This window comes from Meles meles, chromosome 18, assembly GCF_922984935.1.
Source record: "Meles meles chromosome 18, mMelMel3.1 paternal haplotype, whole genome shotgun sequence".
NCBI lineage: Eukaryota > Metazoa > Chordata > Mammalia > Carnivora > Mustelidae > Meles > Meles meles.
Window position 1 is genome coordinate 7,983,963 of NC_060083.1, and position 24,703 is coordinate 8,008,665.

The following is a 24,703-nucleotide window of genomic DNA, read 5'->3' on the forward strand; positions in this document are numbered from 1 at the left end:
CAGGGATTCCGTGGTGGGTGAAGGTGTGTTTGCAGAGATTAGAGATTTGCGTGCTGAACGCCTTAATTCAACGAGTAAAATACACTCAGCTCCGGTAGAGTGTTTGACTCCACTTTCTTTCAGTTTAGTGTTCGTTAATGTTCTAGATGTAGTACATCGGGGTGTTCAGCCGAATCCTATCCCGAGGGAAGACTGGGAAGAGTACAGACGACGTCAGCAAATGTCCTTTGCATTCTTTGCTTGCTTTGTCCTATGAGAGCTGTCTTTTAAACTCCTGAAGGCATGTACTCATCTGTGGGGGAAAAGAGGTGTTTCTTTTACTTTATTTTGTTTTTTCCCCACTGGCACCTTGGAAAGCTGTGTCCTAGGGAGACTTGTCGTCTGTGGCTCACGAAGGTACAGGAATGGGGCAGGTGTACTCTTGCCTGTTCTGTGCCCGTAAGTGATTCACTCGCCAACACAGTTGATGGCCGTCCCATGCCCAGCTCTGTTGAAAGACCCGGAAAGGCCATCCAGCTTTCCAGGGTTGGGGTTCACGATCCCTGTACGGTTACATCTTTAGAACTGGCGCCTCCCCCACCACCCCTGCTTCCAAGCTCCTTGAAAGCATCACAGCAGGAAATGAACTTTGAGTAGAAACTCACTTCTCTACCTCTTCCCCTCTAGGGATGAGGCTTTCATTCTGGAGAGGAGCTTGCTTCTGCGGAGTTCCTGATCAGGAATAATACGGCTTCCCGAGGGCAATGGTTTTTTGTTTTTTGTTTTTTGTTTTTTTTGCCTTCGGCCACATGTGACTAGGCCCGGTCTCAGACAATGAAAGTGTTGGTGCGGGTGGGGGAAGGAGGGTCCCAGGCGAGGCCCACAGGCAGCCAGGATTGCAGACCACAGCCCTGGGGCAAGCTGAGGAGAGAAACAGTTTCCGGTCAGCCTCAGCCCTTTGGCGAGCATGTGATCCAGGGTTTTAAGAAAGAATTTAGGAAAGACACCGGAAGTTCGGTGAAATCTTAAGTCATTGCAGTGGAGAGATGAAGCCCAGGAGTCCAGGAGGGAGGGGTCGTGTCCTGGGCAGGGTTTGTGAGAAGCCTCGGGTGGGCGGGGGGTTTCTCTGGCGGCCAGCGGTGAGTGAAATGAACACAGGAGCCAGGGCATCCACAGGCAGAGTCAATGCCATCTGTCAAGAAGGGCCTTTATCCTGAAGGGAGTGGTCTTTGCAGTCCAGAAAGAGAACTGAGGCATACTCAGGAGGAAGGGTCAAGTGCAGAGGCAATGAGGGGCATCTCATACCCTTGCTTTGTGGGCCTGGAGGTAGTGACCGTGACGGACGGCGATGGTTACACTTCGACAAGAGTTTGCTACGTGCCAGGCCCTGCTCATCGCTCTTCATTGTGTCCTATAAAGATGCCAGGGGGGCCACCTCTTCATGGGTTTTGTGGGTTTTCTAGTCCCCACTTGCTTATCACCTGTCTTCTCTCCTGTGATCGTGTTCATGTCCTTGTTCATGTAAAGTGTGACCTGCGCGCAGGTGTCCGCACCAGCTGGGAGCCGGTTACAGACGCAGATCTCAGGCCCCGCCCCTGACCTTTTGGATCTGCGGCTTTGGGTTTTGGTTTGTTTTTTCTTTCTTTCTTTTTTAAAGATTTTATTCATTTGACAGAGAGAGCAGAGTAGCGGGCAGAGAGAGAAATAGACTCTGTGCTGAGCGGGGAGCCAATGCAGGGCTCAATCCCAGACCCTGGGATCATGACCTAAGCCGAAGGCAGACGCTTAACGACTGAGCCACCCAGGTGCCCTGGATCTGTGTTTTCTAAAAATAATTCTGTTTGAAGTAGGCTCCATTCCAAGCTTGGGGCTTGAACTCAGGACCCTGAAATTAAGAATCATATGCTCTACCCATTGAGCCAGCCAGGGACCCCCGAAGCTGCATTTTTAAGAAGATCTTCAGTGATTTGAAGACACCTTCCGATTTGAGAAATACGGCCCCATCTCCTTTGTTCTTAGCGGTGGCACTTCGCATGCGTCTCCGCACGTGCATTCGCTCGGGAGAGCTTTAGCACACGCGTGCATCTTAGCCTAGAGAAACTGAGGTCTGGAGGGATCGGGTCGCTGGCACAAGGTTCTAAAACGAATCAGTCTCAAGAGTTCGGCTTTCACCCCGATGTGAGCATCTCTTCTCTGCGAAGAGTTCTCTGCGAACTCTTCCCCCTGGTCCCACGAGAAGGGCGGGACGCGGCATCAGGACTCAGCTCGGTGGCTTGCTGGTCTCCCAGCCATCTGGGCTTCAAAATCATTGACCTTAAGGTGCAGATAATGGGTGCTGCCTCTCTTTCATTGTCGTGGGGACCAGATGAGGTGATCGGTATGCGAAGGTCTTTGTGGACTCCAAAACCTTTGCAAATGGAAGATACTCTTTCTGGTGCATTGTGTCACCGTGGGGCCAGGAGAGAGCTTGGGCTGCTGTCTGCTCCCCCCGCCCCCCACCCAACCCCGGAGGGCTTCTGTCCCATCCCTGGCCTCCCTGGCTAACCGGATTTGTTCCAGCATGCCTGCCCATTTTGCCCGTTCAAATCTCGTCATGGTGCCTTTCCCTAGTGCCCAGCTGACTGCTTGTTGTTTTGTTAGCAAATGGTTGTGCGTGAATTCTAGCCGCGAGATCCACGACTGGCACTGACTTACCTTCCGGAGCTCTGTCACCTGAAGCCTCCTTGGGCCCCGAAGTAAACTGATGGGTGGGAGAATTTTAGGGAAACTGAGGAAAGGTAATGCTAGGTGGCCTGGAAGGTCACTACCAGAAACGTCTGTGCTCACAGTCCTAGAGGCTAGAAGTCCAGATCAAGGAGTCACGGACAGGGTGGTTCCTTCTGAGGGTCATGACAGAGGGTCTATTCTAGGCCTGTCTCCTGGGCTCGTAGATGGCCGACTTCACGTGGTTGTTCCTTTGTGTGTGCCCGTGTCCGGATTCTCTCTAAAGACACCAGTCGTGCTGGATTATGGCCCACCCTGATGCCCTCATTTTTAAGTTACCCCTCGAAAGAACCCATCTCCAAATGTCGTTGTGTCCTGAGCTATGTACTAGGGGCTCACACTGCAACATCGGAATGTTTGTGGGGACACAGTACAGCCCAGAATTCAGTCCCAAAAGTGCGAGTCCCGTAGACATTCCCAGAGGATCTGATCAATGAGAGGGTGCCTGCTAGATCCAAGCGGCCTCAAAGATTGTCGGGAAATCTGCCTGCGGGCCGTGAAAGAGACACCCAGGCGGCCCTGACCCAACTCGCCAGGGAACACAGCACCCCTGCAGACGCGCCAGAAGCAGGAAATAAGGATCTTGGTGAGCGTGTGAATGAAAGGATGTCACGTCTGGGCTAGAAGTCATTGTTTCAGGTTGTAAGAGTTTTCTGTCTGTGTTTTTACTTACCTGCCTATGTCAGAGTGTTATTTTTGCCCTGTGTACCCCTGACCCCCACACTTGAGGCCTCCCCGGCCCTCTCCAACTTCTCAAACCCTAATCTTTCTCTAGCCTTCTGAAAATCTGAGTTCAGATGGAGACAGGAGCAGTTCGGGTTCACAGACTTGTCCTCTCACCTCCTGACTGTTGCGATGCCCGGTCATTCCTGATACTGGAGTTGTTCAACTCTGTCTTCAGAGAAACCCCATTCCCTTCTCTGCCAGCTGGTTTCTCCGACCTACAAGGGCTTCCTCAGCCCTCCCCACGGCTGATTACTGGTTCTGGGCCCCTCCGGTGTCTTTGTCTACTTCTCTGACCTCTAGATTCCTCCGGCACTTTTGTTTGCTTCTGTCATCCTTGCTATCACTGCGGGTCGCTTTGTCCTCCATGGTGGGGGCAGTGGGGGTTGGGTGGTGGCACATGCCTTCACCTTAGGTCCCGACCTACAGACCTACACAAGTAACATGGGCCGGAAAGCCTTATCAGAGCTCAAGCATGTGAGAGACGCGCTCTCCGTGGCACAATTTGTCATTAAGGCCACACGGCCACCATGGCGCGCTCCCCGTGGCGGGGCCTGGGGTAGATCAGCTCATCAGTATCTCAGAGCCCTGTGATAACCGGCAGCCCCAACACGAGATCACGTGGACCACCCCCCTCCGCTTCCGGTTTCCTTTGTATGCCCCCCCCACTCCTCTCTTGCCTGCCCCCCTGCCCCCTCTCTCCCGGGGGTCCCCCTCCCCCGCCCCTTCCTTCTCTCTTCCTTTCCTCCTCGTATGTGGCCTGATTAAGGAGACGAGAGGATTGTCAGACCCCAGTCTGGATTAGCATTTCCTTGAACCGGACATTAATGCGGCAATCACGCCCTTGAATGCGGAGCTGTCATGTGATGGGATCTTAGTTGTACCTTACGGATTAACCGGTCATTATTCGAAAGCAGTAAACCTTGCGGTAGGACCAGAGTCTAAATAAGCAATGGTTGACTAATTTAGGGCATTTGGAAACTTGTTAAAGAAGTCGCTGGGTAAGTGTCTCTCAGAAGATATTAAGCGGTGAAACAGCTTCTGATTTTTAAATCCTGCTGCCCTTTATATCTGAGAGCACTGCTGGGTCTCACAGTTAGTTAAATCTTTGTCTGTAGAGAGAGAGAAAAAAAATCCTTGCATACTCCACTGCTCCGTGAGCATCTCAGACATTATGTGATTAACTCGGCTGTGGTGGGTGGCTAATTGGCTAAGCTTTAATCCTCACACCGCCAACTATATTGAGGGTTATAGGAAATAGGAAGTTATTTAGATGTCGAGATGGTTGCTGTGTGTCAGGAACGGCGTATTAATAAGCAGGCGGATGGCTAAACTCAAAAGAATGATGGTAATGGAATGCTCACGTCCTCTGAGAGTGTGAACTTTACACTTGATTTCAGATTTCTGTCTTTGAGCTGGTAAATTTCTGTCTTTGAGCTGGTAAATTTCTGTCTTTGAGCTGGTAAAGTATGATCCCTCCAGCTCGTGTTACATGTCAGTGTCACTGTGTCCGGAGCCAAGGTGGGCGAAAGAAGAATCTACATGAAATTTTACATGAAAAGCAGCCCTTCCCCATTTTAAGTCACTGGCAGTTTTATTTCAAATGAAAACCTGAGTTATAAAATGGATGATTTGAATCCTTCCTAAAGAGTCATTGGTTTATATTTTATGTTGCATCAAGTTATTAACACATGAGCAGGCTACTTTTCTAGAAGTAGGAAGTAGCAAAAGAACGCATACCTGTGTAAGTAATATAGTCACACGGCTGAGAAGTTTGAAAAGCATTTAACAGGACTTGGGGACAAGCCTCCCTCCCGCTATGTTCCCCACGTCTGGATGTAAATATCACTGTTAAAAATCGTTGGCATATCCTTACAAAGTTCTCTTAAGCGTATGCCAGCAAATATGAATATGTTTCCTTATTTCCCTCCGTCTTTCGTATAAATGATACGTACCATTCTATCACCTAATGAAATATATCCAGGAGCTCCCCAAACCAGGAGGTTTGTTATTGATTTTATAGATACACTATTTCTTATTAACTTAATTAATTTCTAATTGTTTCTTACAATATTTCATTATATGCATGTGCCATAATATCTTCAGCTAGCTTCCTGCTAACAGATGTGTGTATTGTTTCCAGTCGTTACACATATATTTTATACGTGTGCCTATGTACTTAACACATACACTTTTTTCTACTATAGAATACTGTTGGTGAATGACCTTACACTGAAGGGAGTTCACTTGTGGGAAGATCTGTCTCTAGATGGGTTCTTACAAGTAGGGGGGCTGGATCAGAGGGCATATGCACCTCTAACTTGCATGGAACCAGTGTGGACCTACACTAGCCATTCATGTGAGTGCCTCTTTCCATACAGTCTGCCCCAGAGACGGGGTCATTAAACTTTGGGTTCCTATCACAATCTAATATATGAAGATGGTTCTTTCTTAGTGGAGTTTTATGTAGTTATTATATGTAATGGTAATGAACCAAGGTTATCAGGAAATTCTCCTGTGTTTCTATTTAGTACTCTCAGGATTTTATTTTATAACCGTTAAGTACTTGATCCGCTCGGAATTTAATTTGGTGAAGAGTATGAATCCCACTTTCTTTCTTACTTGGCTACCCAATTTTTTTGAGTACGTTTTTTCCTGAATGATCCATTTTCACAAATTTTGAGATGATGAGCTTTGTAATATCATACTTCTGTGTACATATGTATTTGGATCTGTTTCTGGACTTTGTGGTGTGTTCTGGGGGTCTCTCTGATGACTCACATGCTGGCACCTTTCCAGGCTTTATTGTACATTTTAATATATGACTGACTTTGCCTCCTGTCGTTACACTTCTTTTTTAAGAGTTTTGATTTTTTTTTTTTAAACATGAATTCTAGAATCAGCTAACCCGGCTTTTAAAAAGGGGTTAAGCCTTTTTAAAACCTTTAAGAAGGTTTTTTTTTTTTTTAAAGGTTTTAAAATGTTTTAAAAAGGGAAAAATCATTTTTTTTAAATTGGCATTCCATTAAATCTTGAAACCCTTTATACTGACGACTCTCCCTCTCTAGGAACATGTCTCCATTGGGCCAAGCTGTCTTTCAGGGCTTTCAGAATGTCTTCAGGTGTGCTGTACACATTTCTGATTTAATGTATTTTTAGGTATTTTGTGGTTTTGGTGGGTTTAGATTCACTTTTTCACGCCATCATGCTTTTTGGTTGTCGTTTATATGGAAGCTGTTCATACCATACACTGTTAATATCATAAACACTTTCTTACTACTCTGATTGTTTCTAGACTTTCTGTTGATTCTCTCCTATTTTCCAGTTATATTTGTTTGTTTTTTAAGAGAAAGGAAGCAGTTCCTGGAAGCTTGCCAGTCAGTAAACCGGCTCAATATAGAGCTAGGCTAGGCTTGCTTCACCTGCTAGGTTATGCCAAAAGCTGGGGAAGAATGGAGTTGCCATGATTGGCTTGGGTCTGCCCAGGAGACATGTGTCCCTGGGCTGAAACTGAGGATGGGCTTGTGTTCCCTGACCAGTGGAGCCTTGAACAGAATCAAGGTTCTGATAAGGAGTGAGAGGAGACTTGGCAAAGCTGGGAAGGCAAGCCATAGTGACCACCTCAGCCTTCCTCCCACAGCTCTTCCAGCAGTGGTAAATCACTACATCTCCAAGAGTCTTCTGACACCAGACGAGGAAGGTGCTTGAGTTGTGTGAACATACCAAGGACCTTCATCTCCTGTCCCTTCTCCTGTTCCTGAAGTCCCAGATAAGTGGTCGCTCACTGGCCTTCTGGGTGATTTTATTTAGGGTCACGTGGAACTTAGATAATCACTTTAAACCTTCAACTCACTTTTTAAGGAAGCCAGGATATTACCACTACCACCTGTCTGCCTGAAGAGGTTCAAGAGATGCCCTTTTGAACTTCACCATGGTTCTTCTACTGACACATTTATGCGGTCTCATAGAGCTTATTTCTACTGCAGACGGATGATCTTGTGCGTTTTCTGTCAGTTAATTAACTCTCGTTGGGAGGTAATAGCCTCTGACCTCATCTTCACGTTCTGGAGAAGTGCGGTAGGTTAATTTGATGCGTGGACGGAGACTTCATATGACAAGGTGGGGTATTTGGGTAGAGACTGACCTGAAAAGTCTGGACTGTATATTGTCTTAGTACATTTTATTTTCTCTGCATTGACTGTTCGTTCGACAAGCAACTGTGCAGTGTGTATAATGACTGTGTTTCCTTGGGGAGAAAAACTGAGTACGTCACATGACCGTGGTTTCTGTGACTCCTTTTGTAGAAGAGGCATTTGGTTGAAGGCTTAGACCAAAATGTTGACCCTTTGGGATAGCCCAGTGGTTTTTGGGAACTGACAGAATTTTTAAAAATATAATCAAAAATTGTGCATCATGGTGTAAACACCCAAATTGTACAAAAGAGTAATCAATGAAGATTGGAGCTCCCTCCCACTTCAACAGATATGAAGTTCCTCATTTTTTCCCCAGAGGCAACCACTTCTAACAGTTTCTTAATGTATCCCTCCAGAGAGATTCTACATACGGGGGTGCATGCATGCGCCTGCACGCGCACACATACACACACACACATACACACACACCACCAATCTCCCTCTTACCTCTTTTACTTTTAACATGAATTATAGTGTCATACACCCTCTTGACTCTCTGCACTATATTTTCAGCTCCACAGGATATCTTGGAGATTATGAAGTAGAACATTTTAACTAATACTCTTAAATGTCTCGAAAGTGTTCCAGAACTTGACAGAATAGATATTTGAAGTTTTTTGGTGATGGATGTGCTCACAAAACTGCAGTCACTCTAATGGATCTCTATAGTCATTTTAGTCAGGATTTTTTTTTCCCTCTCTGTGTGATAGGAAAGGAACTCTATCAGTAGCTTGACTTCCAGACAGATACTGAGTGGAAAGAAGGATTATCCATTTGGATGACTGATCAGGCACGTGAATCTAAAGACCATGAGATATGAATGAATATTTGTCATTGCAATCCCATGCCATTGATCAAGTTGACAAAGCAACCCTGTGATACCTCCTGAACTGTAATGAATATAGTCTGTCCACATAACAGGTGAGCAGCAATAACCTGGTAACTTCTCTGCTCAGAAGGTTTTGAAAGCTGAACAACAAAGAAATATCAAAGAAAATTTTAAGATGCCTCTTATTATATCATGAACAACATGAATATGTAAGAATAAGTCAAATGAAAGGTGTATGAAACTTCTACACTCAAAACTGTAACTTTGTTTAGACAAATTAAGGAAAAACTAAAAGATAGACCATGTTCAGGGATTGGAAGTCTCAATATTGTAAAGATGTCAGCTCTCTCAAGATTCACCCATAGGTTCAGAACAAAGCCATTTAGAGTTCCCAGCCAGTTTTTTTTTTTCTTTTGTCATTTAAGATATGATTCTAAACTTTATATGGCATTTAAAAGAGCCAGGAAAAGCTAAGGCAATTTTGAAGAACAAAAGGCACAAGGGCTCACGTTATCAGTTATCAGGACTTTCCATAGAGCTGCATTGTGATGTGGGCACAAGGGCACATAAGCCAGTGGAACAGTACAGAGTCTACACACGTATTGCCACCTGACTCATGACAAAGGTGCACTGCAGTGTAGTGGAGAAAAGACAGTCTCTTCAATAAATAATGTTAGATCGACTGGACTTGGATATGGAAGGAAAAGAATCTTTGCCTTTGCATCACTCTCCATTAAAATCAGTACTAAAAGGCTTGCAGATCTAAATGTGAAAGGTGAAATGAGAGCTTATAGGAGAAAACATAGGAGAATGTCTTTATGACCTTGAGATGGGCAAGCATTTCTTACAGGACACGTAGAGGATTCAACATGAAAGAAACACACAGTAAGTTGGACCTCCTTAAAATAAATTCTGTTTATCAAGGGATACCACAAAGCATGAAAGACAAGCCACAGAGTGAGAATCTGTATTTGCTGTGCATATATCCCAACACCGGAGTTCTATCCAGAATATATAAAGAACACCTATAATTTCAGAAAATGACCAACAACCCATTAGGAAAGAGGCAGAAGACTAGAATTTGGACATCACAAAAGAGGATACCCAGTTGCTTGAACAACTGACAGAATGGGAGAAGATATTTGCAAACGACATATCAGATAAAGGGCTAGTATCCAAAATCTATAAGGAACTTAGCAAACTCAACACCCAAAGAACAAACAATCCAATCAAGAAATGGGCAGAGGACATGAACAGACATTTCTGCAAAGAAGACATCCGGATGGCCAACAGACACATGAAAAAGTGCTCCACGTCACTCGGCATCAGGGAAATACAAATCAAAACCACAATGATATCACCTCACACCAGTCAGAATGGCTAAAATTAACAAGTCAGGAAATGACAGATGCTGGAGAGGATGCGGAGAAAGGGGAACCCCCCTCCACTGTTGGTGGGAATGCAAGCTGGTGCAACCACTCTGGAAAACAGCATGGAGGTTCCTCAAAATGTTGAAAATAGAACTACCCTATGACCCAGCAATTGCACTACTGGGTATTTACCCTAAAGATACAAACATAGTGATCCGAAGGGGCACGTGTACCCGAATGTTTATAGCAGCAATGTCTACAATAGCCAGACTATGGAAAGAACCTAGATGTCCATCAACAGATGAATGGATCAAGAAGATGTGGTATATATACACAATGGAATACTATGCAGCCATCAAAAGAAATGAAATCTTGCCATTTGCGACGACGTGGATGGAACTAGAGCGTATCATGCTTCGTGAAATAAGTCAATCGGAGAAAGACAACTATCATATGATCTCCCTGATATGAGGACATGGAGAAGCAACATGGGGGGGTAGGGGGATAGGAGAAGAATAAATGAAACAAGATGGGATTGGGAGGGAGACAAACCATAAATGACTCTTAATCTCACAAAACAACTGGGGGTTGCTGGGGGGAGGTGGGATTGGGAGAGGGGGAGCGGGCTGTGGACATTGGGGAGGGGAGGCGTACCATAAGAGACTATGGACTCTGAAAAACAACCTGAGGGTTTTGAAGGGTCAGGGGTGGGAGGTTGGGGCAACCTGAGGGTTTTGAAGGGTCAGGGGTGGGAGGTTGGGGGAACAGGTGGTGGGTAATGGGGAGGGCACGTTTTGCATGGAGCACTGGGTGTTGTGCAAAAAGAATGAATACTGTTACGCTGAAAAAATAAATAAAATGGAAAAAAAAATTTGGTAAAAGTAAAAAAAAAAAAAAAAAAAAGAGGATACCCAGTTGCTTGAGAGCAAATGAGAAGACGTGCGACTTAATTAGTCATCAGGAAAGTGCGAAGCAAAACCATGACATGAGACCATTGCACCTACCAGATTGGCAGAAATTAAAATGGCAGACGGGTCAAGTGCTGCTGGATGTGGAATGGTTGGTTCGCCTCGCTGCTGAAACTCTCAGTTCTGCAACCATTTTGGAAACCCTATAAAAAAAAACTATCTCCTAAAACGGAGGTGTACAAAAGCACGTGGAAGACTGTATAGCAGCGTTATTAGTATTCCTACCTGGAAACAACTCCGTGAACACCTGTGCTCTGGTGGGTAAATACGTAATGGCATATTTATACAGTGATACGACACAGAAAATGAGAACAGACGACCTACAGCTGCACGCCACACCATGGATAGAGCTCCCATTAACATGTTGAGCACAGTGAGTCTGACTTAAGAACACAGAAGATTCCACTCCTATAAAGGCAAACCTTCCTTATGATATTACAAATCCTAGAAGTGGGTCCCTTCTTGGGAAGCAGTGAGTAAGAAGGGGGCACAAGAGATCCTGGTGTTCTGTGGCGCTCTGTGTCTTGCCAGGATAGTGACTAATTGGGGGTGTTAGCTCCACAAATTATCACTGAGCTGTACACGTCTGACTTTTTATGACTTTGCTGTTTACATGTTCTACTTGAACTTAAAAATATGTATGTATAGGGGCGCCTGGGTGGCTCAGTGGGTTAAAGCCTCTGCCTTCGGCTCAGGTCATGATCCCAGGGTCCTGGGATCGAGCCCCACATGGGGCTTTCTGCTCTGCAGGGAGCGTGCTTCCTCCTCTCTCTCTGCCTGCCTCTCTGCCTAGTTGTGATTTCTCTCTGTCAAATAAAATATTTAAAAAAATGTATGTATATGTGTGTATATATATGTATGTACACTTTTATATATTACACATGCAGACAAGGGTGTATATGCTTGTATGTATGTGCACACATATATGTATACAGACATACATAAATAATGTAACACGGTGTAATAAGTAATACAGCATAAGTTAATATAACACATGTATACTTATGAACACTCATAAAAACACATATTTAACCATATATGCTTATTGTGAGTGTGCATACATACATATGTATACTTACTTCTGGATACGTATGCGTGTACACACATAAGCACACACATACTGTCACACGCCAAGAGCTGTGTCCTGAACAGACCAGAAGATGGAGACGTGAGTCAGCAGAACTAGAAGAAAACCACTCAGCCCTTCCTGGTGTGCAGTTGGGATTTTTTTTTAACCCTTGAAAGTGAGGGAGGGAGTGCTCGGGTTGCCTGTTCTGCCCACTTTCAGAAAAGGAGCTGTGTCCCCCTTCTGTCTTCATTTTCCTCTTCTTCCCTTCCTCCATTAACTGCAGCCCTGTTTGTCATTTGAAGACTTGCCCTTGGTGACTGTAGACCCCTGCCCAGCCTGTCTGCCGGTTCTTGCCCCCCCTTCCTCCTTCCTCACCTTTAGATCTTTCTTTTCCATTGCTCTTTCCCCCGGGGGGGAAAATGTGTGATTCTGGCATTTCTTGATCTTAATATTTGTTTCCTACTCTTGAAAAAGCAGAGGGATGCATTCAGCACCACTTTCTATCATTCTTCACTTAATGTTGTGGGTCTTTATTCCCCTGATATCCTCCTTGATCCCCTTCCCTGTGGAAATGACTCGTCCTTAATTGGATTTGAAACAAATTATCAACATGATACAGGCTCATTATAACAAGTCAAACCATACTGAGAAGTAGCCAAAAATGAATTCGCTCCCATTCTTTCCCTGCAGTACCATTATCCTAAAGTAAGTAGTGTTAACCGTTTGAATGGTTTCCTTCCCTGGGTTTATCTGTGTTTATTCAAATATTTGCAAATATATTTACATAGGTATGCATTTTCCTTTCCTATTTTTTTTTTGTGAAAACAGAGTTGTCTTATACATATCACTCTGTAATTTACATTTTCCATTTACATTCGAACCGTCCTCCAAATCAGTAGATCTAACAAATTCTTTTCAATAGCTGCATTATTCCACAGTATAAATAAGCAGTCATTCATCCAACCACTCCCCATTTGATGGGTGCTGAGTTGTTTAGGTTTTTTTTTGCTATGACAAGTAAATGCTGCAGTCGGGATCCCTGGTGACATGGCTTCTATTTCTGTAGGACATGGCCCCCAATATGGGGTGACTAGAATGAAGGGATGGGTATCCAAGTTCAGCAGGCACTGCCAAGTCTGTTCCTTAAAGTCTCAGTGCCTCCCAGTACGCCCCGGCACCATATGGTGGAGCCCTGTGCCCTGTTACAGGACTGGCTGAGTTTTGTTGATCTGATGGGCAACAAACAGTATCTTGTTTTGAATTGCAGTCTTTAACCTCTGATATATTTGTGACTTTTGATGGGAAGGCAATCAGATTTCCTACCCCTGCGTGTATTAATTTTAAATTCTAAAAAGCACGTGGGAATTGAAAAAGAAAATTCCCGTCTAGGAAGTAACATGGAGAAGAACCCAAAAAACACCTACGTGCGCTGTATCGTAAGTTACTTGTGGGGTTTTGTTTTTTGGTTTTTGGTTTTTTTTGAAAAAAGGCCTATTTAATACTTGTCAACTTGGGCTTTTTATAAGCGAAAATGTGTGAGAAACTGAAAAAAGCATTTTCTGGTTTATTCAAAAGGGTTTTCTGTTTCTCCTGCCCTCTCTTGTCTGTTTATCAAGCACTTTCAGATATTATTTAAGCCTCATAATACTCTTTGTGGGTAAGAGAGGAGAGAGGAGTGCTGCTTTGCAGATGGGGACACTGGTCCGTGGAGAAGCCATTGTATCCAGGGTGGATAAATCGGAGCGAAAGACTAGAACTCAGGTCTCCCTGTCCTTCGCTGTAGGCTTTTTCTCTTGCTCCCCCCCACCCCCTTGATTTTGGTCTCCTTCCATGGTTCCCTCGTAGGGACCCTCACTGGTTCATTTCTCACTAGCTTCAAGTACTTTGTCCCTCTTCCTGATCCTCGTACGTAACACACAGTGGTTCCCTCCAAACGTTCAGGCCCCATATGGCAAACTCTGCATGTGTAATTCAGTGGTGGAAACAAAGGGTCTGGTGTTACAAAACCTGGGTTTCAATTTTGACTCCATCATTTTTTGTAAAAATGCAGTTCATCACGACTCCACAAAAGATTGTGAAGTCCCGATGAGATAAAGGTAGGTGAAGGGGTATGTTTATGCCTCTATAAAGTGCTTTGTGAACAGAGCTAACCACGTGCTGTCACGGCTCTTAGCAGAGGGGGATCCAGAAATGGCCTGCCCTTTGGAGAGCCCTTTCTGTCCTGCCCTGATTAGAGGAGGGTACATGAGAGTCGATAGGTAAGTGCTAAATCGTGGGCTGTGGGCCATGCATGGTCAAGGAGATAAGAACAGGGAGAGAGCTGGGGGAGGCAGAGAAGGTGGAGAAACGAGACTTGACATTGCCAACATGGCTGTCGTAGAGTCAGTAGAACTCGCACATTTTCCCTCTTGGGCGCTTTCTCGAACCCTCCTCTTTTCTAGACTGATCACGTCCGCATATCGTCTGCATCCTGGTGTCCATCTGACCACAGAGATACCCCAGGGCATGTAGAGCTTTCCAGGCCCTGTCCCCAGAGGGAAAGTGAAAAGCACAGTTAAAAGCCTAGGTGCCTGTCTTGAGAATTCAAGTTTTTAGATGGGAACTAGATGAATTGATGTGATTGAAAAGAAGATGGTTGCGGTGGAAACGATGACCATGCAGGTGCTGGTGGCTTTGGCGTGTCTTGGATGCAGACACATTATTCACGGACACCTGCAGCCCGTCTTTTAATGCCAGGTTTGGATTTTTGTACATCAGCTGATACAAATACAGATTTCCAGCACCGTTGATCGTCCTTCTGCCCGCTAAAAATTTATTTTATCGCGCTTGCATCTTGGTTGCAGAACACTGTTAGTTCGCCCAATTAAGTGAATATTTTACTGCATTTTATTTTTATTTTATAAGATGAGTGAGGACGAAAGCAAATAAGGGGGAGTCATAGAGTCGAGGCAAAGATGGAGATCACTGGTCATGCCGAACGCTTAAACATAAATTGTTAACGTCAGTTGGGTGCCCAACAGATGTGTTGTTCAAGTGTTCTTGGTCATGAAAAACAGTGGGAGATGTAGGGCCATTGTAATTGAGCCCCCCCCCCCAAATATATAAGCATATTGTTGACTTTGGCTCATTCTGTTTCCAAACATGTTTTCAGGAGTGCTTTATGGAAGGAGCTGCTTAAAAGTATAATGCTCATTGCTGAGTGTTCTGTAGTTCAGTTGTAACCACCAACCAGCAGATGGCTCTCGGTCACCAGAAATTTGGCCTAGCAGCTAATTCATCTCACTTAGAAGTCTTCAGTTTTCTCCACCACCCGTGTCCCCCTCTTCTACTCTTCAGGACCCCCGACAATCAAACACTTAGGATAAAGAACTGTTCCTTTTGGTTTTCTTTTCTCGATTTGGGGCTGCTTGGGTGAGCCTCAGGAAAAGGACACCGGGATTTCTGAACTTGGGTTTGGAGGTCAAAACTGGCCATGACCTTCTCCAGCTTCCATTTCTGTTCTTCTGTGAACCATCTTGTCCAGTTTGTAACTTAATGTTAACACTTGTTGTTAGGCGGTGTGGTTGGCAGGGAGGAAAGGAAACGTGGGAATGGATAAAACTAGAAAAATATTTGACTGCAGTAGATTTTAGAGATGCCATGGCAAGGGTCTTCTTGGGTGATATGTAAGAGGATAATTTCCTTGTTTGAGTTCTTACCTGTTCTGGCCTCAGACTCAATGAAGATGATGTGTTCAACTTCATAAACACAATTACTGAGTATTTGCAGAAGGCACAATGTGAGGCCATTTAGGGTCCCCAGAGTATCAGCTCCTAAGGGGTCAGACATTGGTCTGTTTTGTTCACTTCCAAGCCCTGAGGTTAGAGCCTGGCTCGTCGAAGGTGCTCAGGAAGTACTTGTTAGAAGGATGGATAAACAGGTGGACGGGGTTCAGAAAAACAGGATAGAGTCCTGGCCTAGAGAGATTGGCCATCTAGCGAGCAGGGCCACAAGGGAGTAGCAGGAGCAGTTTTACTTTCAGGTCGCTCTTAGGAACTATGTAGAAGTTTGAGAAGATTCTAGAAGGAAATAAAAAAATTCCTCTTCCGCTAGGTTGTGTCACTTCCCCAAGCCCCCCATGTTTGAAAATCTTTATACCCTCTTTCTGGTCTGTTCACCCACACTTGGGGAGTTTTCCTGTGGTTCAGTGCGGGAATTGTCCCTCTCTTGCTGTCCCCCTTGTCATTTCCGTCATCCAGACCCCCGTCACCTTCTGCCTGAATTCTACCAGCCTCCTGGCCCCCCTCCCTGCCTGTGGCCTCTCCTCAACGTAATCCAGGCCGCATATTGTTGCCAGATTTTGCCTCCCAAGAATTTATGTCAAAGAATCTATTTCTGATTGAAATTTGAGCCCCTGTGCATCTTTATAGTCGTGGAAAGAAACTGCCAAGAAGAGCTCGGAGAAAGGAATTACCCTTTGCATACCGCGGTAGCATTTTCTCATCTTTATGGACAAGTTGAATTGCAGAGTTTCACAGGCTCTGAATCAGCTCACAGACACCCTAGAAATACCTTCTCCGGTCCTGTTTGCACACCGCCCTGTGGTCTGTGAATACTCAAACGCTGATACTTTTCTAGACAAAACAGTCATATAGTTATATAGTCCCTTGGACATCTTTTCTGAGATGCTAAGAACAGCAAAGGAGAGCTACCTCTTGGAATTCACTGCTCTTCCAATATCTGTGTGATGAGACCGCCCTTCCCTACGAGCTCCCAGCAAGCCTCAGCCCATTTGTCAGCGGAAAAACATGGGTTACCTGCCCCGGCCCCCACCCCCAGGTAGGGTCATAATTTCATGCACATCATTTGCTTTTGGGGATGAAAATGAAATATTTTTGTATCTTTAGAAGCATCTGTGAAACTTTTGGGTATAAAATCTTTATAAGACAGGTATCCAACCCATTTATTAATGTGTTCATTTCAGAAGTTGTATTCGCTAGAGAAGTTCCATCCTGAAAGAATATGGAGGAAGAATAATTGGTGTATTAAAAAAAATTTTCCAGTCTCACGTAGCTTCCAGAATGTAGCATTTAGCATTTCCCTTCCTTAACTTCCTTCTAGAAGAGAAGCACTCCCTCCGTGTCGTTCTGAAGCAGGGTTAAGCTGTACGGTGTTTCAGTAAAAGAATTCTCTTTCCGGTGATACTGTTTTCATCTGCTTCAACATTATTAGTTTCTGCTTCTGGACTCGGAGGCAACCAACAACTGATTAAGTTTTGTTTGCTTTTTTTTTTTTTTAAATCTCAAGATGAAGATGTTAAATACTGCTCTTATGTTGTCTCCCTCTTGCCTAAAGAGCTCAGTGGTTTTCCTGGTTCTGTTGCATAAACATGTACTGAATGCTTGTTCTCTGGCATGTTGCAAGGCACTGGTTTTTCGGGGGTTTTGGGGTTTTTGGTGTTTTTTTTTTTTTTTTGGCTACGAGGGATATAAACATGACTGTCATGTGGCCTCTTTCCTCGCAGAGCTCATAATTTAGGAAGGGAGACAGATAAGTAAATAACTCACTACAATCCTGCTTGATAAATGCCACGTTGGAGGTTTTGAACAAAGTGCCATGGGAGCGTCCGCGAGTGATTGATTCAGGGGAAGGGGGGGTGGGGATGGAGATCAGGAAGGACCAAACAGGAGAAGTGACATTTGAGTTGAGCCTTAGGGGATGAATAGAATTTTGCCAGATGGACAAAGGGTGGGGGGTGGGGACCCTCCAGACTCATACAAAAACATGAGAGCGTGGAAGTTTGTGCCTTTGTCTGAGAAGCCGCGAGCGGTTTGTGGGGCCGAAGGAAGAGTAGGGTAGGGACGGGGGTGACAGGAGACAAAGTGGCAGAGATTCTTGGGGCCACTTTGTTGAGCTTAAACGTCGTCTGTTTCTTCTAGGGAGCTGTGAAAGTTTTAAGGCAGGGAAATGTCCCGGCCAGATCTCTGTTTTTGGAGGAGAGTTCTGACCGTGGGGTACAAGGTGATTTGGGTGCGGGTGACCCGGAGCATGGGGACTTGAGGTGATGACGGTCTAAAGCAAGGCAGCACCCGCAGGAGGGGGGCGGAAGGAGGGCTGAGACTTGAGCATGGCCCTGAGGGAGGCCTTGGGAATGGATGAGATGGGGGGTGGCGGGGAGAGCAAAAATCATACAAGGGAGACAGGTTTGGGTGACTTGGGAATCTAGCGTTGCCGCTCACCTAAAGAGTGCGTGCGCGTCAGAGAAGAGAGGCTGTGGGGTGAAAGGGTGGGTGTGATTTGGGGTGTATTGGGTTTGCAGTGGAATACCCAGTCGGAGGTCCCAAACAAGAAGACCTACGTGCAAGGGAAGCCTGCAGGACGGTTTCATAGGTAGAGGAGAAGCTGAAGGTCTCGAGCATGGTGATTTTCATCAGGATGCTGGGGGAGAGGACCTACCTCCTTTGGATTTTGATGTGTGGGGTTTCAGATTCTGATCCTGCCCTGCTGGGGAGGAGAGCATGCCCTTTCCCACACCCCTGCCCCCTCCAGTTAAGAACCCACTGCCATAAGGACCTAAGAGAATGTGTCCTATTTGTACCAGGGCAGAAAAAGTGCATGAGCACCTGTTAGCTCTTGGGTTGCTTTTTTTTTTTTTTTTTTTTAAGATTTTATTTATTGATTAGAGCACAGCAGGGGGAGCTGCAGGCAGTGGGAGAAGCAGGCTCCCCGCTGAGCAAGGAGCCAGAGGTGGGACTCCATCCTTGGACCGTGGGATCATGACCCAAGCTGAAGGCAGGAGCTTCACCGACTGAGCCACCCAGGCTCTCCTGCTGGCTCCTGTCCGGACAGCCTGCAGCCACAGGAGCGGATAGCATTGCCCAGAGAGCGATCAGATGGGAGGAAGAGATGATCCGAATAGAACTGCTGAGGAACACGACTGTTGAAGGGCAGGTGGAGGAAGAGGGTCTTGCAAATTATAGAGAAGCTGCTGCCCGTGGGGGAGAGTAGCCTGGAGGAAGCCAAGGGAGGAGAGGCTGGCTCACGGATAAGGGCTACGGTCCAGGGCCGTGGATGGCCATGACTTATGAGGACTGGACAAGGAGCGGAGCGGCAACAGGGGACATTCAGGCAGTAAGGAGACCACGGGGGACGAGGAGGAGTTTTGTAGAGTGGCCAGCAGCCCGAGATGGCAGCAGAAGTAAGGCCGGTGAGCATAGTTCCTTCTTGGGGAAACTTGGCTGTGAACCAGAGGATTTCTAGGATGGGAAACAACGAGCGTGCGAAAATGATAAGGTTGTGCAGGAGTGAGGCTGGAGGGGGATGAGGAGAGCAGATGCAGGCACACCCCGGGATTAATGCCATTAGATCCAGCCCTCCAGCTTCCATGCTCTCCACTCTTGTCCCGGGCCCCTGGATGGCTCACAGCGCCCGCCCCAGAGACCTCATCCCCGTGTGTGTCCTTTCTGGGAATGCCCTCCATCCCACCCTCCCATACTGCTAACCCTTACCCACTGTGCAAGGCTCTGTCGGGTCTCCCTACCTTCACGAGGCCTCCCCTGCGGTGGTGGAGAGACAGCGCCTTGGGTCTAGCGTGAAGGTGGGGGTTCACCTGGGTGGCTCAGTCAGTGAGGCGTCTGTCTTTGGCTCAGGTCACGATCTTGCAGTCCTGGGATGGGATCCTACGTCAGGCTCCCTGCTCAGCGGGGAGACTGCTTCTCCCTCTCCCTCTGACCCTCCTCCCTGCTTGTGTTCTTTTTCTCTCTGTGTCAAATAAATAAATAAATAAAATCTTTAAAAAAAAAAGTGCGAAAAGGTGGGTCTCACCTGTAGCTCTGCTGCTAAGTGAGTGACCTCCAGAAAGTCACGTGATGTCTCTTTTCCTTGGTTTTCCGGTCAGTAATACCTGCTCTGACTTACACACAGGCTTGTGTACAATATGAATGAGATCGGGGCTGTGAAATGCCTCTGAAATCACACACAACACGGCACGATGGGGAGACACTACCATTTCCTGACCCCGTGGACTGATTGCATTCATTCAGGCCTGGTTTTCGCTGGATAAGTTAATTCCCTCAACTTTGTTTTTTCCTTCCGTGCCTGTTATGCCAGGCACGGAGGTTATCATGAGGAGCCAGACAGTCCTTACCGCGGGAAGCTTCTAGTCTGGTGTGGGAGGCAGGAAATAAATAATTACATCCTATTTAACAGCTAGTTGTTGAAATGCTATAGAGAAAAATAATGCAAAAGAAGGAGGAGGCGGGCCGAGGAGTTACAGGGAAGGGTACTATTTTATTTTATTTTAAGATTTTATTTATTTATTTGACAGAGAGATCACAAGTAGGCAGAGAGGCAGGCAGAGAGAGGGGGGAAGCAGGCTCCCTGCTGAGCAGAGAGCCCCATGTGGGGCTCGATCCCAGGACCTGAGATCGTGACCTGAGCCGAAGGCAGAGGCTTTAACCCACTGAACCACCCAAGCACCCCTATTTTATTTTATTTTTAAAGATTTATTTCTTTGAGAGAGAGAGGGCGGGGCAGAGGGAGAGCAAGACTCTCAAGCAGACTCTCTGCTGAGCTCGGAGTCCGACTCGGGACTCGATCCCATGACCCTGAGATCATGACCTGAGCCTAAACCAAGAGTCAGACACTTAACTGACTGAGGCAGCCCAGAGATAAGAGTAGTCAGGGGACATCCTGAGGAGATGATACCTCAGCAGAGGAGAATCAAGTGAGGCGGCAAGGCCACGGGGCCATCTGAGGGAAGAGTGCCTTAACCCCAGGGGCACAGCAGGTGCAAAGGACCTGAGATGAGGACGCGTGCACTGTGTTCTAGAAACAATAAGGAGGCTAGTGTGGCTTGTAGGTTCTAGTAAAGGTGTTGCATTTTATGCTGACGGTGATACTAGATTGTGGAGGGTGGGAGCAGAAGCAGGAGACAGGAAGGGACATGGGACAGGAGGGGACATGGCGTAGAAGCAATAGCATGAGAAGAAATGGTCAGACTTTAGATATATTCTGACGGGTTTGCTAATGCAGGAGATGCTGTGGGTTATGAGTCAAAGTTGGTGCCAAGATTTCGATCCTGAGCCAATGGGTCAGTAGTGCTCTTGAATTGAAATTGGGAAAATGGGGGAGGGGGGGATAGGTTTTTGTGGGGGAAAATGTTCTCCCCCGCCCCCACTTTTATTTATGCAATTTCGAACTTCGTGAGAGAGAATTTAAGTATAGGCCTTCAAGATCATCTAATTCAGTGATTTCTGATGGAAAGTCATCTGCTGCAGGATTATAAAAAACAGCTGCCTCTCTCTTCTCAAAGTGAGTCTTCCCCTGGTAGTGAAGGTGTCCTCTTCCTCCGGGGTTGGGCCAGAAAGCAGGTTGGACCTCACTGACTTACTTCTTTTGCTTGTTCTATGGGTGAGAAGAACAGAGCTGAAGAGGTTGTTGGAATGTCCAGGGATATGAGGCTAGCTGTGATCCTTTTCTGGTGAACAGTTACGTCGTGTGTGGTTAGTTTCTGTTTTCAGTTCAATGGTAAACTCCTTGAAAGCAGGAATCTTGTCTTAAAGTCTTTCATGTTTTCCTTCTTGCCTCAGAGAATGCTGAGCAATAACAGGCATCATTCCAAGTATTAACTTGAACATAAAACCTCGCGAAAAGAAAATCAAGTCTTCTGCAAACGTTGATGCCTGCGATCTCACCTGCGTCCACAGTTAAAGATGTATCCATTGCCGAGATTTCCTCTGGAGTTGAGGCATCAACAAAGTATAAGCACCAGGGGCAGAGACAGACAAAGGTCAGCCTTGAACTTCCAAACTTGGAAACTTTCCAAACTTCCAGTGCTTTGGAATCAGATAACCAAGGAGAGAGGCGTTAGGGAAGAGTGTTGGCGTTGGTCTGCTTTGGCTAGTCACACACCACTTACTACTGCTTTTAAAGGAACTATGTGAGAGTGAGACCAGAGCCCTTCTGTAAGTGCTTAGGGCCTTTGTGGGTCCGCCTTCGGCCCCAGGAAGTCTTTCCCGTACGTCTGCTGGCTCTGGTGTGTTTGTTGTTATTATTAAGCAGTGCCCATGCAGCCCCGTGTTCTCTAAGTCGTGCTAAATATAGATGTATATAAGGCCGTAGTTCTCATTTGTTGTTTTTGAGATTGCTCAATCCGTTTGATTACATCTGTTCTGTTTTCTTCTTTAATTGTTTGTAAAAACGCGCTCTCAGTGTGGCAAGAGCCACCCGCGGGACATTCCAGCGTTAATTTTGGAGGAATGATGTCCACTGTCCGCACAGGTGTACTCATTTGAGTGGGGCGCTGCTCGGAGCTGGTGATGACACGCTGCTGAGGTCACTGTCTGGGCCTCTGACCCACTGCACTGGTCTTAGCACTTGCTTCCATACGTAGCCTCCCATCGGAGTCCTATTTTGATCGCTTCCTGGCCTTTCGGCTAAGGTCAAGGGTACGAGACCTATTTTGAGCCACAGTGGTGTTTGCAAGGAGATGTTAGAGTCGAAGAACGCTTTGCAAACTCCCTCTTCCTTCCCCTTCTCCGATGCTTTCTTCCCCATCTTCAGAGTTAGATGAGCCTGAATCAGATTATTCTAGGGACAGATCCGGCATCTTGAAGTCTTAGCTCCTTGGGGCCCCAGGGTAGAGGAAGGCCTTAGAGCAGCGCACCTGCCATTTTGACAAGGTGGAAGCAAGCTGTGCTTCTCTTTGGCACGTCTGTGCCCTTGAGTAGAGGGCAGCCCTGTTCAGTGTAAAATCTGAGTCCAAGGAAGCCCAGACTTTTCTTCTTGCCTGGGTTTGTTTCTCGATCCGTAGCATCTTCTGTAGGTTCCAGAGTGCTCGACTGAACATGAAGCTGGTACCTTCGTGCTTAGTGTGCGCAGTGCCCCGTATGCGTGGTATTTGCCCTGGGCGTGCAGCACGTCCAGCAAGAGAACGAGGCTAGTTATCATTGGATGAATAACTTACTTTCCAAGAACCGCACCGAAGGCTTTCCACACATTTCCCACCTGGGTTCCCTCCCACCCACCACCGCCAGAAAGGAAGGTGCTCCCATAACAAAAAAGCATACATTGTCAGCGCAGAGATTTTGGCTTGTTTCTCCCATATTCTCTTTTGTTCTCATTCCCTTGAATGAGAATGCCTACCACATACTAAGTCCCGAATAAATGTTTGTTGGGTAAATGGATTATTTTATTTCCTCCCCGGCAGCCCTGGGAGGTGGGATTGGCTGTTGGGATTTGCTGGTAGGGGGGTGGGGCCCGGATTTGAACTTGTGTCACAGCTGCTCACTCTGGGTTGGGGGGGGGGGCGTCGAGTCCCGCCAAGAGTGACTTCTGGTTCCCGCCGTCAGCTAGTAGACGTGAGGCTCACCTACATAAAAGGTTCAGCGGTGGGGTAGCACTCACTTCCAGGCGACACAAGAACTGTGCAAAGTGCTATAGGAGGCACGAGTGGGGGACACCGTCTGGAGCTGTGCTTGCTGCGTGTGCTAACTTCGTGTCACCCCCGTTGTAACCGCGACTATGGTTGTGTCACCATCATTTTCTATGACTCCTATGAACCAGACTCCCAAAGGAATGACTGTTCATTTGCGGCTTGAAACGGCCAGAGACGGTTTCACGAACAAGGTGGTCGTTGAGGCTTGGACAGAATGTGGGCAGGTGGGGACAGGAAGAGGGATACCGGAGATGAAAGTCCTATAAACCGAGGCCAAAAATGTGTGTTTTCTGTTCCTGGGACAGCAAGGAGGCCACTCTGCCTGGCGCAGAAGGGGTGTGTGGGCTACTAGGGAGAGTAAAGATTAAGACTGATAATTCAGAATTTGTTTATTGTGGCATGAGAGCTACATTGTGTCTGTGAGATCGCATTGGAAACCCTGTAACTGTTTCTTTCTTCCGCAACCCAACCCTCTTTAATAAGAAATGCCAGGGTCATTTTTAAATGCGGCAATCCGTGGTTGCAACATTGTATCTTGTTGAGAAATAGTATTTGTGCCTTTGGTGTCGCATGGCCTGTGAGACAGATAATGAAGAGGCCACTTGTGTTTGGCCTCATGTTTATGAAATTTAAGACCCTCATTTATGATTATTGACTCAGATGTATCTTGGAAGATTAGTAAGGCTATTCTATGCTGCTGTAGTCTCCTTAACAGGCTGTAATTCCCTGGGGACCAGGCCTGTGCCTCATTCATCCTCGAACCTCTTCCAGCACTGAACTCAGTTGCTGGCATAAACTAAGGACGCAATAAATTGTGGTTGAATTGAATTTGCAAAGCATGTGAGGCTGGCCACCTCTGCGCTTGCGGGAGTAATTTGCAGCAGAGCTATATTTTTTGACTTATGTAACGCATTTCATCTTGTTCCAGGTCCAGCCTGATGACTGGAGGGGCAAAGCGAGGAGTCCCCAATCCTTGGTTCTTTGAGGAGCCAGAGGAGACCAGAGGTTTGGGTTTTGATGAACTCCGGCAACAGCAGCAGAAAATTATCCAAGGTATTGAACACCACAAGAGGGCGGGCCAAGAGACCTTGTCAGAATTTTACTACCTTCTCGAATGTTCCTTACCACCATTGAAGATCACGGGGAAAGCTGTTGGTCCTCGAAAGCTCTTGGTGATATCCTGAGGCATAGACAGATGGTATCATCCATCAGGGGAGCCCATGGAAGTAATGATTTCCACTGGGAGGGAGAGCGCTCCCAGAGCTCTGAGTCTCACAGACCCAGGCGAATCTGACGTACGTGCCTCCCTCCCTTCACTCCACGATGGGACTCATTCTCCAAACACAACACTCCCCTCTTTTTCTTCTACGAAATAAGTCCATTTGGCTCTTAC

The 24,703-nt window shown here is 46.4% G+C and overlaps 1 protein-coding gene across 3 annotated transcripts in view; it reads left to right on the forward strand.

The window, feature by feature from the left end:
* Positions 1 to 24,703, forward strand: part of STX8 (syntaxin 8) — a 250,803-nt gene that overhangs the window by 23,216 nt on the left and 202,884 nt on the right. For all 3 annotated transcript variants that reach the window (XR_006815990.1, XM_045986153.1, XM_045986154.1), the window contains exon 5: positions 24,239 to 24,363. Coding sequence is in view for 2 of the 3 variants with exons in the window: in XM_045986153.1 (XP_045842109.1) it covers positions 24,239 to 24,363 (125 nt within the window). In the remaining variant the exon portion in view is untranslated. The remainder of the gene's footprint in view (positions 1 to 24,238; positions 24,364 to 24,703) is intronic.